The sequence below is a fragment of the Triticum urartu genome, chromosome 7A (assembly GCF_056163025.1).
Source record: "Triticum urartu cultivar PI428250 chromosome 7A, HENAU_Tu73, whole genome shotgun sequence".
NCBI lineage: Eukaryota > Viridiplantae > Streptophyta > Magnoliopsida > Poales > Poaceae > Triticum > Triticum urartu.
The window spans coordinates 111,757,751-111,772,665 of record NC_141879.1 but is presented as its reverse complement, the minus strand read 5'-3'; the positions used below and the strand labels follow the sequence as shown (position 1 = coordinate 111,772,665).

The following is a 14,915-nucleotide window of genomic DNA, read 5'->3' as shown; positions in this document are numbered from 1 at the left end:
ACCATCCCTTTAGCACCGGTTCGTGGCACGAACCGGTACTAAAGGTTCAACACGAACCGGCATTAATGCATAGCCGTTCGAACCGGCACTAATGGTGCCATTAGTACCGGGCCAAAATTGAACCGGGACTAATGTGTCTCACATTAGGTCCTTTTTCTACTAGTGTTCATACATGACTTTCGGAGTTATGTCTTTTATCTTCCTTTTTGAATAAAGTGGATGCGTACATCATGGATATCTCAACTAGTTCTTGACATTGTATCCTGTAGATGCCTGATATACTTGGTATCCACTTAGAGCATCTCCAGCCGTTCGTCCCCCCAGGGCGCTAAAAAGAGCGGTCTGGGGGCGAACCGGCGCTAGTTCGGCCCCTGGGGGCGACCTAGCTCCCAGTCACGCCCCCAGACGCCGCCCCCAAGACGCGGAAAATTTGAACTTGGTCGTTCCCGCTCACAAAAGACGCCACAAGTCCGGCGATCGCAAGTCATAGTTCGGCGTACAAAAAATAGAGCGGCAGAAGTCCGCGTGCGCAACACATCACTCGGCGGGCTCTGCCCCAGGCGTCGGCGGAGTTGGCGTGCGCGGGCTTGGAGGTGTCGGAGCTGCTTCTGCACTGGGCGGTGTCGGCGCGGCTTCGATGGTGCTGGGCATCGTTGAGGCGTCATCACGCGGGCTTGGCAGCAGCGTCGGCGTCGGCGGCAGCGGTGCTATCGAGAGAAGCTGGTTCAGGATGAGGCCGCGCTCTGCCAAGTACCCACGCCTTGACCTCCTCATCGGTGTTCTGGAGCATGTCCGCCCCGCCAAGTAGGAAAGCCAGGTCGGTGTTTCTCTTCTTCGCGGCGACGTTGGTCCGGAGCAGGTCGAGCTTGACGACGCTGCTCGACATCAACGCCGACCACCACGCATCGGTCTTCTCTTCACGAAGGACGGCCCGGGCCTGCGCGTCGGCGAGTCAGTGCTTGATGGACTCCTGCACTCGAGCGGTGGCCGCGTCGGCGTATTTCCCCTTCTTGGCACCTTTACTGCCGTCCGACCGCCCTTCCGATGCGCCAGGAGTCGGCGCGTCCAGCTTGTAGGTCTCCTTGGCCTTGTCGAGGGTGCGCCGGACTTCCGCCTACTTCTCGCACTTGTCAATGCTCCTGTAGACGTGGAGGTACTTGAATTCGGCGTCGCTGTTGCTCTGCCGGTACAGGGCGAACATGTGCAGCAACTGTGCGGAGGAACAAACAGTTGGTGGCGTACACGGCGAAGAGAGGCGGGAGACCGGCGTGGCATACCTGATCCTCAACGCTCGTGCCGCTCTCCGGGCGAGCCGCGACCTCTTCGATGACCCCATGCCATTTGTTGCACGCTCCCTGGATACGCCCCCAATGGTTCGCCATCGCCTTGGAGCCGCGCTGCATGTAGACGCCTTTGAAGTAGGGGTCGACGAGCTTGCGCTCGTCGAACTCGGCCTCGATGCGGTCCTAGTACGTCTCGATGCTCTGGTTCGTGCCGGTGGTCGGGTCGAGGCAGACGACTTTCCATGCTTCGGCGAGGCATTCCTCCTCCTTGGACGCCCACTTGATGTGCTGGTCGCCTGACCTGGCCGCCCGCTTCTTCTTGCGCCCCTTCGCCGGAACAGGCGCCGGCTCCTCCTCCTCCTCCTCCTGCTTCTCCTCCTGCTCGTCCTCGCCGTAGACGTAGCCGAGCTCGCCGTCCATGCCACCGCTGAGATCCACCGTCTCGTCCTGGATGACGAACCCGGGAGACGCGGTGGCCGCGGCCGAACCTGCCGCGATGATGTCGTCCATGTCGGCCTCGGTCTCGTCGGTGTCGCCGAGGTGCGAGAAGGGCAGCGGGCCACGGCGGAGTGGGGGCGTTGGGGAGGAAGCGTAGGCAGGCGGCGAGTAGTTGTATGGAGGGTACTGCACGCCGGCGAAGGTGGGAGAGGGCATGCGCTGGGCCGGGTGTCCATGGGGGAAGGTGACGTTTGGGTTGAACCCACCGTGTGCGTCCCCGTCGGCGTAGCCCGGCGAGGGTGATCCCCATGGCTGCGGAGAGCCGACGCCGTGCTGGCCCCAGGGCGCATACTGGGCGTGGCTTCCGGGTGGATTCATCACCCCCGCGCGAGTCGCCTCGGCCTCGGCTTGGTCCGCCGATGAGGCAGCCGCAGCTGCGCGCGCCGCGTTGTCGCGGGCCTTCTTGGCGATGGCCCTGTTCCGCCGGTCGGCGGTGACAGCCTCCCGTCACTGAACTTCTGCCCTCCACTCGGCGCTTGACATGCCCGGTGGCTTGGTTGGCGGCGCCCTTGGCTACCTCTCCTTCGGCTGGGCGACGGAGGCGGTCGCGGTTGCCGCCGCGCGGGGGGCGACTGATACGTCTCCGTCGTATCTACTTTTCCAAACACTTTTGCCCTTGTTTTGGACTCTAACTTGTATGATTTGAATGGAACTAACCCGGACTGACGCTGTTTTCATCAGAATTACCATGATGTTGTTTTATGTGCAGAAAACAAATATTCTCGGAATGACCTGAAACTCCACGGGAGGTCTTAGAAAAAATAATAAAAAATCCTCGCCAAATATGAAGACCAGGGGGACCACACCCTTTCCACGAGGGTGGGGGGCGCGCCCCCTACCTCGTGGGCCCCCCTGGATGCCCTCCGACGCCAACTCCAACTCTATATATTTGCTTTCGGAGAGAAAAAATGAGAGAGAAGAAATCATCGTGTTTTACGATACGGAGCCGCCGCCAAGCCCTAAAACCTCTCGGGAGGGCTGATCTGGAGTCCGTTCGGGGCTCCGAAGAGGGGGATTCGTCGCCGTCGTCATCATCAACCATCCTCCATCACCAATTTCATGATGCTCACCGTCGTGCGTGAGTAAATGCATCGTAGGCTTGCTGGACGGTGATGGGTTGGATGAGATTTATCATGTAATCGAGTTAGTTTTATTAGGGTTTGATCCCTAGTGTCCATTATGTTCTGAGATTGATGTTGCTATGACTTTGCTATGCTTAATGCTTGTCACTAGGGCCCGAGTGCCATGATTTCAGATCTGAACCTATTATGTTTACATGAATATATGTGAGTTATTGATCCTATCTTGCAAGTCTATATTCACCTACTATGTGTTATGATCCGGCAACCCCGAAGTGACAATAATCGGGACCACTCCCGGTGATGACCATAGTTTGAGGAGTTCATGTATTCACTATGTGCTAATGCTTTGTTCCGGTTCTCTATTAAAAGGAGGCCTTAATATCCCTTAGTTTCCAATAGGACCCCACTGCCATGGGAGGGTAGGACAAAAGATGTCATGCAAGTTCTTTTCCATAAGCACGTATGACTATTTACGGAATACATGCCTACATTACATTGATGAACTGGAGCTAGTTCTGTGTCACCCTATGTTATGACTGTTACATGATGAACCACATCCGGCATCATTATCCATCACTGATCTGGTGCCTGCGAGTTTTCCATATACTGGTTCTCGCTTATTTACTTTCCGCTGCTACTGTTACAATCACTACAAAATACCAAAAACATTAGTTTTGCTGTCTTTACTTTTGTTGCCGCTACCGCCACTATCATATTACTTTGCTACTAAACACTTTGCTGCAGATACTAAGTTTCCAGGTGTGGTTGAATTGACAACTCAGCTGCTAATACTTGAGAATATTCTTTGGCTCCCCTTGTGTCGAATCAATAAATTTGGGTTGAATACTCTACCCTCGAAAGCTGTTGCAATCCCCTATACTTGTGGGTTATCAAGACTAATTTCTGGCGCCGTTGCCGGGGATCATAGCTCTATTCTTTGAGTCACTTGGGATTTATATCTCCTTATCACTATGAAGAACTTGAAAGATCCAAAAACCAAGATCTATCCCTCAACTACGAGGGGAGGTAAGGAACTGCCATCTAGCTCTGCACTTGATTCACCTTCTGTTATGAGTAAGTTTACGACACCTACACCTGCTTCTGTTATTCGTTCTGATATGTCGCATGTTATTGATGATGCCACTTCTGCTATGCATGATACTTATGATGAAACTGCTTCTATGCCTGATAGTACTGTGCCCCTTAGTGAATTTCTTGATGAACAAATTGCTAGGGCTAGAGAAAAAGAAATTATTGAATCTGAATACAATGATGATAGTGATGATGAAAATATGCCTGTTATTCCTGAAGGTTATCTTTTTGATATGGAATCTTCTGCTGCTATTTCTGCTTGCAGAGATAGATATGAGCTTAAGAGGTTATTAATTAAATGGAACAAAGAATCACTTAGAGATAGAATGAGACCTGACCCTACTTTTGCTACTTCACCTATATGTGTTCCTGATAAGGATTGTGAATTCTCCGTTGATCCTGATATAATTACTTTGGTTGAATCTGATCTGTTTTATGCCTATGAATCTGAAACTGTTGTGGCACATCTTACTAAATTAAATGATATAGCTGCCCTGTTTACTAATGATGAGAGATCGTGTTACTTCTATATACTCAAAATATTTCCGTTCTCATTAAAGGGTGATGCTAAGATATGGTTTAATTCTCTTGATCCTGGTTGTGTGCGTAGTCCCCATGATATGATTTATTACTTCTGTGCTAAATATTTCCCTGCTCATAAGAAACAAGCTGCCTTGAGGGAAATATACAACTTCGTGCAAATTGAAGAAGAGAGTCTCCCGCAAGCTTGGGGGAGGCTTCTCAAGTTACTTAATGTTTTGCCTAATCATCCTCTTAAGAAACCTGAAATACTTGATATCTTTTATAATGGACTAACCGATACTTCCAGAGATTACCTGGATAGTTGTGCTGGTTCTCTTTTCAGGGAAAGAACACCAGATGAAGCTGGAATTTTATTGAATAATATGTTGACAAATGAAAATAATTGGGCACCTCCTGAGCTAGCTCCTGAGCCATCTCCTGCTCCAATTACTGAACCTATTCCTAATCAACTCCTAAGAAGAGAAGTATTTTATTTCTCAGTCCCGAAGATATGCAAGAGGCAAAGAAATCTATGAAAGAGAAAGGTATTAAAGCTGAAGACGTTAAGAATTTACCTCCTATTGAAGAAATACATGGTCTTAATAAACCTCCTATTGAAGAAACATATGATCTCAATTATTTATTCACTGAAGAACCTCCTGATCCCGATATCCCGACACAGGTAGTAAAGGTAAATTCTCTCTATAGATATGATAAAGCTAAAGTTCCTCCTACTAAAATTGCTAGTTAGTGCTTGGATGAGTTTGGTAACTTTATGTATAAGCAAGACGACTTCAATGCTTATTTTGGTAGACAATTAAAAGAAAATGCTTATATGATTAGATGCTTGGGTGATTATATGGCTGATATTAAAGGTGAACTTAAACTTATTAGCAAACATGCTTCTATGGTTACCACTCAACTAGAACAAGTACTTAAGGCTCAAAAGGAAGTGCTTGATGAAATGAATAGAAAGAAAAATGATTATGCTGTTAGAGTGGCTACTAGAACTGGTAGAATGACTCAGGAACCTTTGTATCCTGAAGGCCACCCTAAGAGAATCGAGCAAGATTCTCAAAGAAATAATATTGATGTTCCTAGTTCTTCTAAAAAGAAGAAGAAGAAAAATGATAGAATTGTGCAAACTTCTAGTGAACCTATTGCTGAACTACCTGATAATCCAAATGATATACCTATGTCTGATGCTGAAACACAATCTGGTAATGAACATGAACCTAGTAAAAATAGTAATGATGATGTTCATGATGATGCTCAACCTAGTAATGATAATGATGTAGAAATTGAACCTGCTGTTGATCTTGATAACCCACAATCAAAGAATCAACGTTATGATAAAGGAGACCTTGTTGCTAGGAAACATGGTAAAGAAAGGGAACCTTCGGTTCAGAAACCCATGCCTTTTCCTCCGAAACCATCCAAGAAAAAGGATGATGAGGATTTTGAGCACTTTGCTGAAATGATTAGGCCTATCTTTTGCGTATGAGATTAACTGATGTGCTCAAAACAAATCCTTATGCTAAATATATGAAAGATATCATTACTAATAAAAGAAAGATACCGGAAGCTCAAATTTCCACCATGCTTGCTAATTACACTTTTAAGGGTGGGATACCAAAGAAACTTGGAGACCCCGGAGTACCTACTATACCTTGCTCCATTAAAAGAAATTATATTAAAACTGCTTTATGTGATCTTGGAGCCGGTGTTACTGTTATGCCTCTCTCTTTATATCGTAGACTTGACTTGAATAAGCTGACACCTACCGAAATATCTTTGCAAATGGCTGATAAATCAACTGCTATACCTGTCGGTATTTGTGAGGATGTGCCCGTTGTGGTTGCAAACGTTACTATTTTAACAGACTTTGTTATTCTTGATATTCCCGAGGATGATAGTATGTCTATTATTCTTGGAAGACCTTTTCTTAATACTGCAGGGGCTGTTATTGATTGCAACAAAGGCAATGTCACTTTTCATGTTAATGGTAATGAGCATACGGTACACTTTCCGAGGAAACAACCTCAAGTTCATAGTATCAACTATATTGGAAAAATTCCATTGATTATATTTGGAGGTTTTGAATTTCCTCTTCCTACTGTCAAGAAGAAATATGATATTTTTATTATTGGGGATGTGCATATCCCCGTTGAGGTAACTTAGTGTTATTCAAAATCTCTCCGGTTACATGATTATCGGAATGAGTTTGTTAACAAGACTTGATCAACCTTGTTAGTGGATTCTTTTTGATGAGCACGAGATGGATGAAACTAGAAGCACAAACTTCTGTACCCTCTCTATATTTTCTGTTATTTATATTAAATAAAGTAAAAATACTATTTTTTGTCTGTTATCTGATTATCCGTGCAATATAAAAATATCCCGAAAATAAAAGTCCTCAAAATGCCATGCCAATTTAATACGATTTTTTCGGGAATATTTGAGAATTTACTGTGTAAAAATTACTGCGGGAGGAGCTGCCACCTGGCCACGAGGGTGTTAGGCGCGCCTCCTGCCTCGTGGGCCCACGGTGGTCCTCCTCCACTTATCCCAGCACCCATCTTCTTCCTCTATCTCACACAAACCCGAAAAACCAACTCAAGCACGAGTTCCAGCCACTTTTGCTGCGATTTTCGATCTCCTTGCTCAAAGCACCTCTCGCAAAACTGCTTGGGGAGATTGTTCCTTGGTATGTGACTCCTCCATTGGTCCAATTAGTTTTTGTTCTAGTGCTCTATTATTTGCAAATTTGTGCTGCATAGGTGACCATGTTCTTGAGCTTGCATGTCAAATTTATATGGTTCCAAGTAGTTCTAATGCTTGATATAGGCTCTAGGCACTTGTGGGAGTAGTTGCTATCAGTTTTATTGAGTTTGGTTACTTTTATTTTGAAGTTACTAAAAATTTCAGATTGTTTCAAAAAAAATGATGAGGAGATTATTGAGGGGCTCATCAAGCCAAAGATCAAAGGAAAAGGCACCTAAGCCTAAGTATAATTTGCCACGCACCGCGGAGATTCGGGCATGTGAATGGCCTTCTGTAGATTTCTTGAGAGCAGCCGATATCTGTGAAGATTTTCATGAATTGGCCCACAATGCAGGCCTCACCACTTTCCTCCATGACCAATGTGATCAGTATCTCTTACTCACAAATACCTTTTCCTTTGATCCTAGGAACTCACCACCTACGGTGGAATTTCATTTATATGATGAGGCTAAGGAGATGTCACTTTATGATTTCTGTCGGATTTGTTTAGTCCCTTTTGAGGGCAAGACAGAAGAACCACATCATGATGATGTGGCTGGGTTTATTGATAATATCACTGTAGGAGAAACCAGGAAGGTTTCCGATGCACGAATCACTAGCATACATTTTCCTGTTTTGCGTTACTTTGCATTATTTGCTAGTCGTTGTTTAATTGGATGCGGAAATTCTGGAAACCTTAGTATCCCTGATTTAATTATTCTGCTCCAAGGTTTATATAGTGATAACACTTTTAGTTTGGGCGGTATTATTGCTAGACGGTTAAATATGAACCGTACTAAGGGTCCCATCTTTGGAGGCATTTATGCTACACGCCTAGCAGCACATTTTAACATACCTATTAGGCATGCTGAGAAGGAAGAAAAAGTGCTACCCCGTGTTTATCTAGATCATAAAAGTATGGTGGCACATGATTTTATTGTTAAAAATAGGGCAGGGGAGCTTAGATATCAATTGTTCTTTAATAAACATCATCCTGAGACTATTACCTTGCCGGCTCCTTCTTTGTTTGATTTGACTGCAGGCACGTACCTTGTTCCATTGGCAGCTATTCACGCCTACCGAAACCCTGCACCAGTCGAGGAGCCAGAACAGGAACCACAAGATGAGCCTCCACGACAATCTGTTTATTCTTGGGATCCAGGGATGACTGTCAGCTAGTGGCAGTCAGAGTCTTCTTCTTCATCACAGTATGATCCCAACTATTCCTCTTCATCACAGTACGACCCCAAAAACTATTATTATGGATATCCGCCAGGTCAGCCGTGGCCATAGACCAACTTAGGCCAAAAGCCTAAGCTTGGGGGAGTATATATTTCTCACTGACATTACATTTATGCTCACACACACTCATTGCTAGATGTCGGTGCTCATACTTTTTCATTGTAATATCCATGCTAGTTTATTTTCTTTTTCCTGCTTTCTTCTTGTGTGTTTGTTAAACCTTAAGAAAAACCAAAAAAATTAGTAGTAGTTTATTTTTCTGCTGTAGTAGTAATAATTAAAAAGAAAACCCAAAAATATTTCCCGTTCTTCTTTTGCTTGTTGGGAGCTTTCCCGTGTAAATAGTTTTATTTCTTTTCTTTTATTTGAGGGTCAGTAGGAGAAGACCATAATTAAATTGTTGAAGTGACTCTTATATGCATTATTGTTTATTTAACCAAGAGCCCATATTGCCTTGTCTTCTCCTGTTTATTGAATGCTCGCAGATTCCAGCTCAGTCCAATGCACGTACACTCTTATTATTATTCACACCATTCGGTCGTGCAAGTGAAAGGCAATTATGATGATATATGATGGACTGACTGAGATGAGAAAAGCTGGTATGAACTCGACTTCTTTTGTTTTTTAAATATGATGAGTCCCTCGTTCTTGATTCAGCTTATTATGAATAAACATGTTTGCAATGACAATTAGAGATCATAGTTGCTTGTGTCATGCTTGATTAGCTATGAGTTATAATGATTTACCTTGTATGCCAACATGCTATTGAGATGATTATGATGTGGTATGATGGGGTGGTATCCTCCTTTGAATGATTTAAGTGACTTGACTTGGCACATGTTCACGCATGTAGTTGAAACAAAATCAACATAGCCTTCACGATATTTATGTTCATGGTGGATTATATCCTACTCATGCTTGCATCCAATGTTTATTAATTTTAATGCATGTACATGGTTGTTGTCGCTCTCTAGTTGGTCGCTTCCCAGTCTTTTGCTAGCCTTCACTTGTACTAAGCGGGAATACTGCTTGTGCATCCAATCCCTTAAACCCCAAAGTTATTCCAGATGAGTCCACTATACCTTCCTATATGCGGTATCTACCTGCCGTTCCAAATAAATTTGTATGTGCCAAACTCTAAACCTTCAAATAAACATTCTGTTTTGTATGCTCGAATAGCTCATGTATCAACAAAGGCTGTCCTTATCTTCCGTGTTAGGCGGGTTATTCTCAAGAGGAGTGGACTCCGCTCCTCACTCACGAGAAAATGGCTGGTCACCGGGATGCCCAGTCCCATGCTTTATGCAAACTAAATCAAAATTAATTGCAAACAAAACTCCCCCTAGGACCTGATGTATGTTGGAGGCACTCGTTGTTTCGAGCAAGCCATGGATTGATGCTTGTTGGTGGAGGGGGAGTATAAACTTTACCATTCTGTTTGGGAACCGCCTATAATGTGCTTAACATGGAAGATATCGCCATCTCTTAGTTGGTACGTTGACAATGAAAGTATACCGCTCAAAATACAATTTATCTCTATTTCAAAACTGAGCTCTGGCACCTCTACGAATCCCTGCTTCCCTCTGCGAAGGGCCTATCCATTTACTTTTATGTTGAGTCATCACCCTCTTATTAAAAAGCACTAGCTGGAGAGCACAGCCGTCATTTGCATTCATCACTATTAATCTATGTTGGGTATGACTATGATTGGATCTCTTTTACCATGAATTACAATGTCTAGTCAGTCCTTGATCTTTAAAGGTGCTCTGCATTTATGTTTTGCGGTCTCAGAAAGGGCTAGCGAGATACCATCTTGTTATATTATATTATGATTGTTTTGAGAAAGTGTTGTCGTCCGAGATTTATTATTATGACTTGCTAGTTCATTATGCTATTGATATGAGTAATTATGAGACCTGAGAATTATTGCAAGTGTGGTTAGTTATGATCTATGCTGAAAACTTGAATGCTGGCTTGACATAGTTACAACAACAAGAGCAAACAAAGTTTGTAGAAGTTTTTCTTTCTTTTAGTTTGTCAACTGAATTTCTTGAGGACAACCAAGGTTTAAGCTTGGGGGAGTTGATACTGAAGGAAATATGCCCTAGAGGCAATAATAAAGTTATTATTTATTTCCTTATATCATGATAAATGTTTATTATTCATGCTATAATTGTATTAATCGGAAACATAATACATGTGTGAATACATAGACAAACAGAGTGTCACTAGTATGCCTCTACTTGACTAGCTCGTTAATCAAAGATGGTTATGTTTCCTAACCATAAACAAAGAGTTGTTATTTGATTAACGGGATCACATCATTAGGAGAATGATCTGATTGACATGACCCATTCCATTAGCTTAGCACCCGATCATTTAGTATGTTGCTATTGCTTTCTTCATGACTTATACATGTTCCTATGACTATGAGATTATGCAACTCCCGTTTACCGGAGGAACACTTTGTGTGCTACCAAACGTCACAACGTAAATGGGTGATTATAAAGGTGCTCTACAGGTGTCTCCAAAGGTAGATGTTGGGTTGGCGTATTTCGAGATTAGGATTTGTCACTCTGATTGTCGGAGAGGTATCTCTAGGCCCTCTCGGTAATGCACATCACATAAGCCTTGCAAGCATTACAACTAATGAGTTAGTTGCGAGATGATGTATTACGGAATGAGTAAAGAGACTTGCCGGTAACGAGATTGAACTAGGTATTGGATACCGACGATCGAATCTCGGGCAAGTAACATAGCGATGCCAAAGGGAACAACGTATGTTGTTATGCGGTCTGACCGATAAAGATCTTCATAGAATATGTAGGAGCCAATATGGGCATCCAGGTCCCCCTATTGGTTATTGACCAGAGATTTGTCTCAGTCATGTCTACATTGTTCTCGAACCGTAGGGTCCGCACGCTTAACGTTACGATGACAGTTATTATGAGTTTATGCATTTTGATGTACCGAAGTTAGTTCGGAGTCCCGGATGTGATCAAGGACATGACGAGGAGTCTCGAAATGGTCGAGACATAATGATTGATATATTGGACGACTATATTCGGACACCGGAAGCGTTCCGGGGAAGTTTCGGATAAAACCGGAGCACCGGGGGGTTACCGGAACCCCCCGGGGGGTTAATGGGCCTCATGGGCCTAAAGTGGAGAAAAGGAAGGGGCTGCCAGGGCAGGCCACGCGCCCCCTCTCCCCCTAGTCCGAATTGGACAAGGAGGGAGGGGCGGCGCCCCCCTTTTTCCTTCTCTCCTTCCCTCTCTCCTAGTTGGACAAGGAAAGGGAGGGGAGTCCTACTCCCGGTAGGAGTAGGACTCCTCCTGCGCGCCTCCTCTAGGCCGGCCGCACCCCCCCCCCTTGGATCCTTTATATACGGAGGCAAGGGGGCACCCTAGAACACACAAGTTGATCTTCGTGATCGTTCCTTAGCCGTGTGCGGTGCCCCCATCCACCATATTCCACCTCGGTCATATCGTTGTAGTGCTTAGGCGAAGCCCTGCGTCGGTAGAACATCATCATCGTCACCACGCCGTTGTGCTGACGGAACTCATCCCCGAAGCTTTGCTGGATCGGAGCCCGGGGAGCGTCATCGAGCTGTACGTGTGCTAAGAACTCGGAGGTGCCGGAGTAACGGTGCTTGGATCGGTCGGATCGGGAATACGTACGACTACTTCCTCTACGTTGCGTCAACGCTTCCGCTTCGGTCTACGAGGGTACGTAGACAACACTCTCCCCTCTCGTTGCTATGCATCACCATCATCTTGCGTGTGCGTAGGAATTTTTTTTGAAATTACTACGTTCCCCAACAGTGGCATCCGAGCCTAGGTTTTATATGTTGATGTTATTTGCACAAGTAGAACACAAGTGAGTTGTGGGCGATATAAGTCATACTGCTTACCAGCATGTCATACTTTCGTTCGGCGGTATTGTTGGATGAAGCGGCCCGGACCAACATTACGCGTACGCTTACGCGAGACCGATTCTCCTGACGTGCTTTGCACAGAGGTGGCTTGCGGGTGACAGTTTCTCCAACTTTAGTGGAACCGAGTGTGGCTACGCCCGGTCCTTGCGAAGGTTAAAACAGCACCAACTTGACAAACTTTCGTTGTGGTTTTGATGCGTAGGTAAGATTGGTTCTTGCTTAAGCCCGTAGCAGCCACGTAAAACTTGCAACAACAAAGTAGAGGACGTCTAACTTGTTTTTGCAGGGCATGTTGTGATGTGATATGGTCAAGACATGATGCTAAATTCTATTGTATGAGATGATCATGTTTTGTAACCGAGTTATCGGCAACTAGCAGGAGCCATATGGTTGTCGCTTTATTGTATGCAATGCAATCGCGCTGTAATGCTTTACTTTATCACTAAGCGGTAGCGATAGTCGTGGAAGATAAGATTGGCGAGACGACAACGATGCTACGATGGAGATCAAGGTGTCGCGCCGGTGACGATGGTGATCACGACAGTGCTTCGAAGATGGAGATCACAAGCACAAGATGATGATGGCCATATCATATCACTTATATTGATTGCATGTGATGTTTATCTTTTATGCATCTTATCTTGCTTTGATTGACGGTAGCATTATAAGATGATCTCTCACTAATTATCAAGAAGTGTTCTCCCTATGTATGCACCGTTGCGAAAGTTCTTCGTGCTGAGACACCACGTGATGATCGGGTGTGATAGGCTCTACGTTCAAATACAACGGGTGCAAAACAGTTGCACACGCGGAATACTCAGGTTATACTTGAGTAGCCAAGCATATACAGATATGGCCTCGGAACACGGAGACCAAAAAGTCGAGCGTGAATCATATAGTAGATATGATCAACATAGTGATGTTCACCAATGAAACTACTCCATCTCACGTGATGATCGGACATGGTTTAGTTGATTTGGATCACGTAATCACTTAGAGGATTAGAGGGATGTCTATCTAAGTGGGAGTTCTTTTAGTAAATTAATTGAACCTAAATTTATCATGAAACTTAGTACCTGATAGTATTTTGCTTGTTTATGTTTGATTGTAGATAGTTGGCTCGTGTTGTTGTTCCGTTGAATTTTAATGCGTTCCTTGAGAAAGCAAAGTTGAAAGATGATGGTAGCAATTACACGGACTGGGTCCGTAACTTGAGGATTATCCTCATTGTTGCACAGAAGAATTACATCCTGGAAGCACCGCTGGGTGCCAGGCCTGCTGCTGGAGCAACACCAGATGTTATGAACGTCTGGCAGAGCAAAGCTGATGACTACTCGATAGTTCAGTGTGCCATGCTTTACGGCTTAGAATCGGGACTTCAACGACGTTTTGAACGTCATGGAGCATATGAGATGTTCCAGGAGTTGAAGTTAATATTTCAAGAAAATGCCCGGATTGAGAGATATGAAATCTCCAATAAGTTCTATAGCTGCAAGATGGAGGAGAACAGTTCTGTCAGTGAGCATATACTCAAAATGTCTGGGTATAATAATCACTTGATTCAATTGGGAGTTAATCTTCCAGACGATTGCGTCATTGACCGAATTCTCCAATCACTGCCACCAAGCTACAAGAGCTTCGTGATGAACTATAATATGTAAGGGATGAATAAGACTATTCCCGAGCTCTTCGCAATGCTGGAAGCTGCGGAGGTAGAAATCAAGAAGGAGCATCAAGTGTTGATGGTCAACAAGACCACTAGTTTCAAGAAAAAGGGCAAAGGGAAGAAGAAGGGGAACTTCAAGAAGAACGGCAAACAAGTTGCTGCTCAAGAGAAGAAACCCAAGTCTGGACCTAAGCCTGAAACTGAGTGCTTCTACTGCAAGCAGACTGGTCACTGGAAGCGGAACTGCCCCAAGTATTTGGCGGATAAGAAGGATGGCAAGGTGAACAAAGGTATATGTGATATACATGTTATTGATGTGTACCTTACTAATGCTCGCAGTAGCACCTGGGTATTTGATACTGGTTCTGTTGCTAATATTTGCAACTCGAAACAGGGACTACAGATTAAGCGAAGATTGGCTAAGGACGAGGTGACGATGCGTGTGGGAAACGGTTCCAAAGTCGATGTGATCGCGGTCGGCAGCTACCTCTACATCTACCTTCGGGATTAGTATTAGACCTAAATAATTGTTATTTGGTGCCAGCGTTGAGCATGAACATTATATCTGGATCTTGTTTAATGCGAGACGGTTATTCATTTAAATCAGAGAATAATGGTTGTTCTATTTATATGAGTAATATCTTTTATGGTCATGCACCCTTGAAAAGTGGTCTATTCTTATTGAATCTCGATAGTAGTGATACACATATTCATAATGTTGAAGCCAAAAGATGCAGAGTTGATAATGATGGTGCAACTTATTTATGGCACTGCCGTTTAGGTCATATCGGTGTAAAGCGCATGAAGAAACTCCATACTGATGGACTTTT

At 44.5% G+C, this 14,915-nt stretch overlaps 1 protein-coding gene across 1 annotated transcript; it reads right to left on the bottom strand.

The window, feature by feature from the left end:
* Positions 1–359: 359 nt before the first annotated feature.
* On the bottom strand, positions 360–2,099 carry LOC147958382 (uncharacterized). The gene is made up of 2 exons (XM_087532112.1): positions 1,577–2,099; positions 360–550 (listed from the first exon to the last, which is right to left on the bottom strand). The coding sequence occupies exons 1-2, from the start codon at positions 2,097–2,099 to the stop codon at positions 360–362; spliced, it is 714 nt and encodes a 237-aa protein (XP_087388238.1).
* Positions 2,100–14,915: the final 12,816 nt, after the last annotated feature.

Bases quoted from the DNA above. Each gene is read 5' to 3' on its own strand.
- LOC147958382 (XM_087532112.1), bottom strand. From the start codon at position 2,099: ATGAATCCACCCGGAAGCCACGCCCAGTATGCGCCCTGGGGCCAGCAC. The intron at 551-1,576 runs ACCAGCACATCA...GCCTGGGGCAGA, and splicing joins GCGGGCGGCCAGGTCAGGCG to GCCCGCCGAGTGATGTGTTG.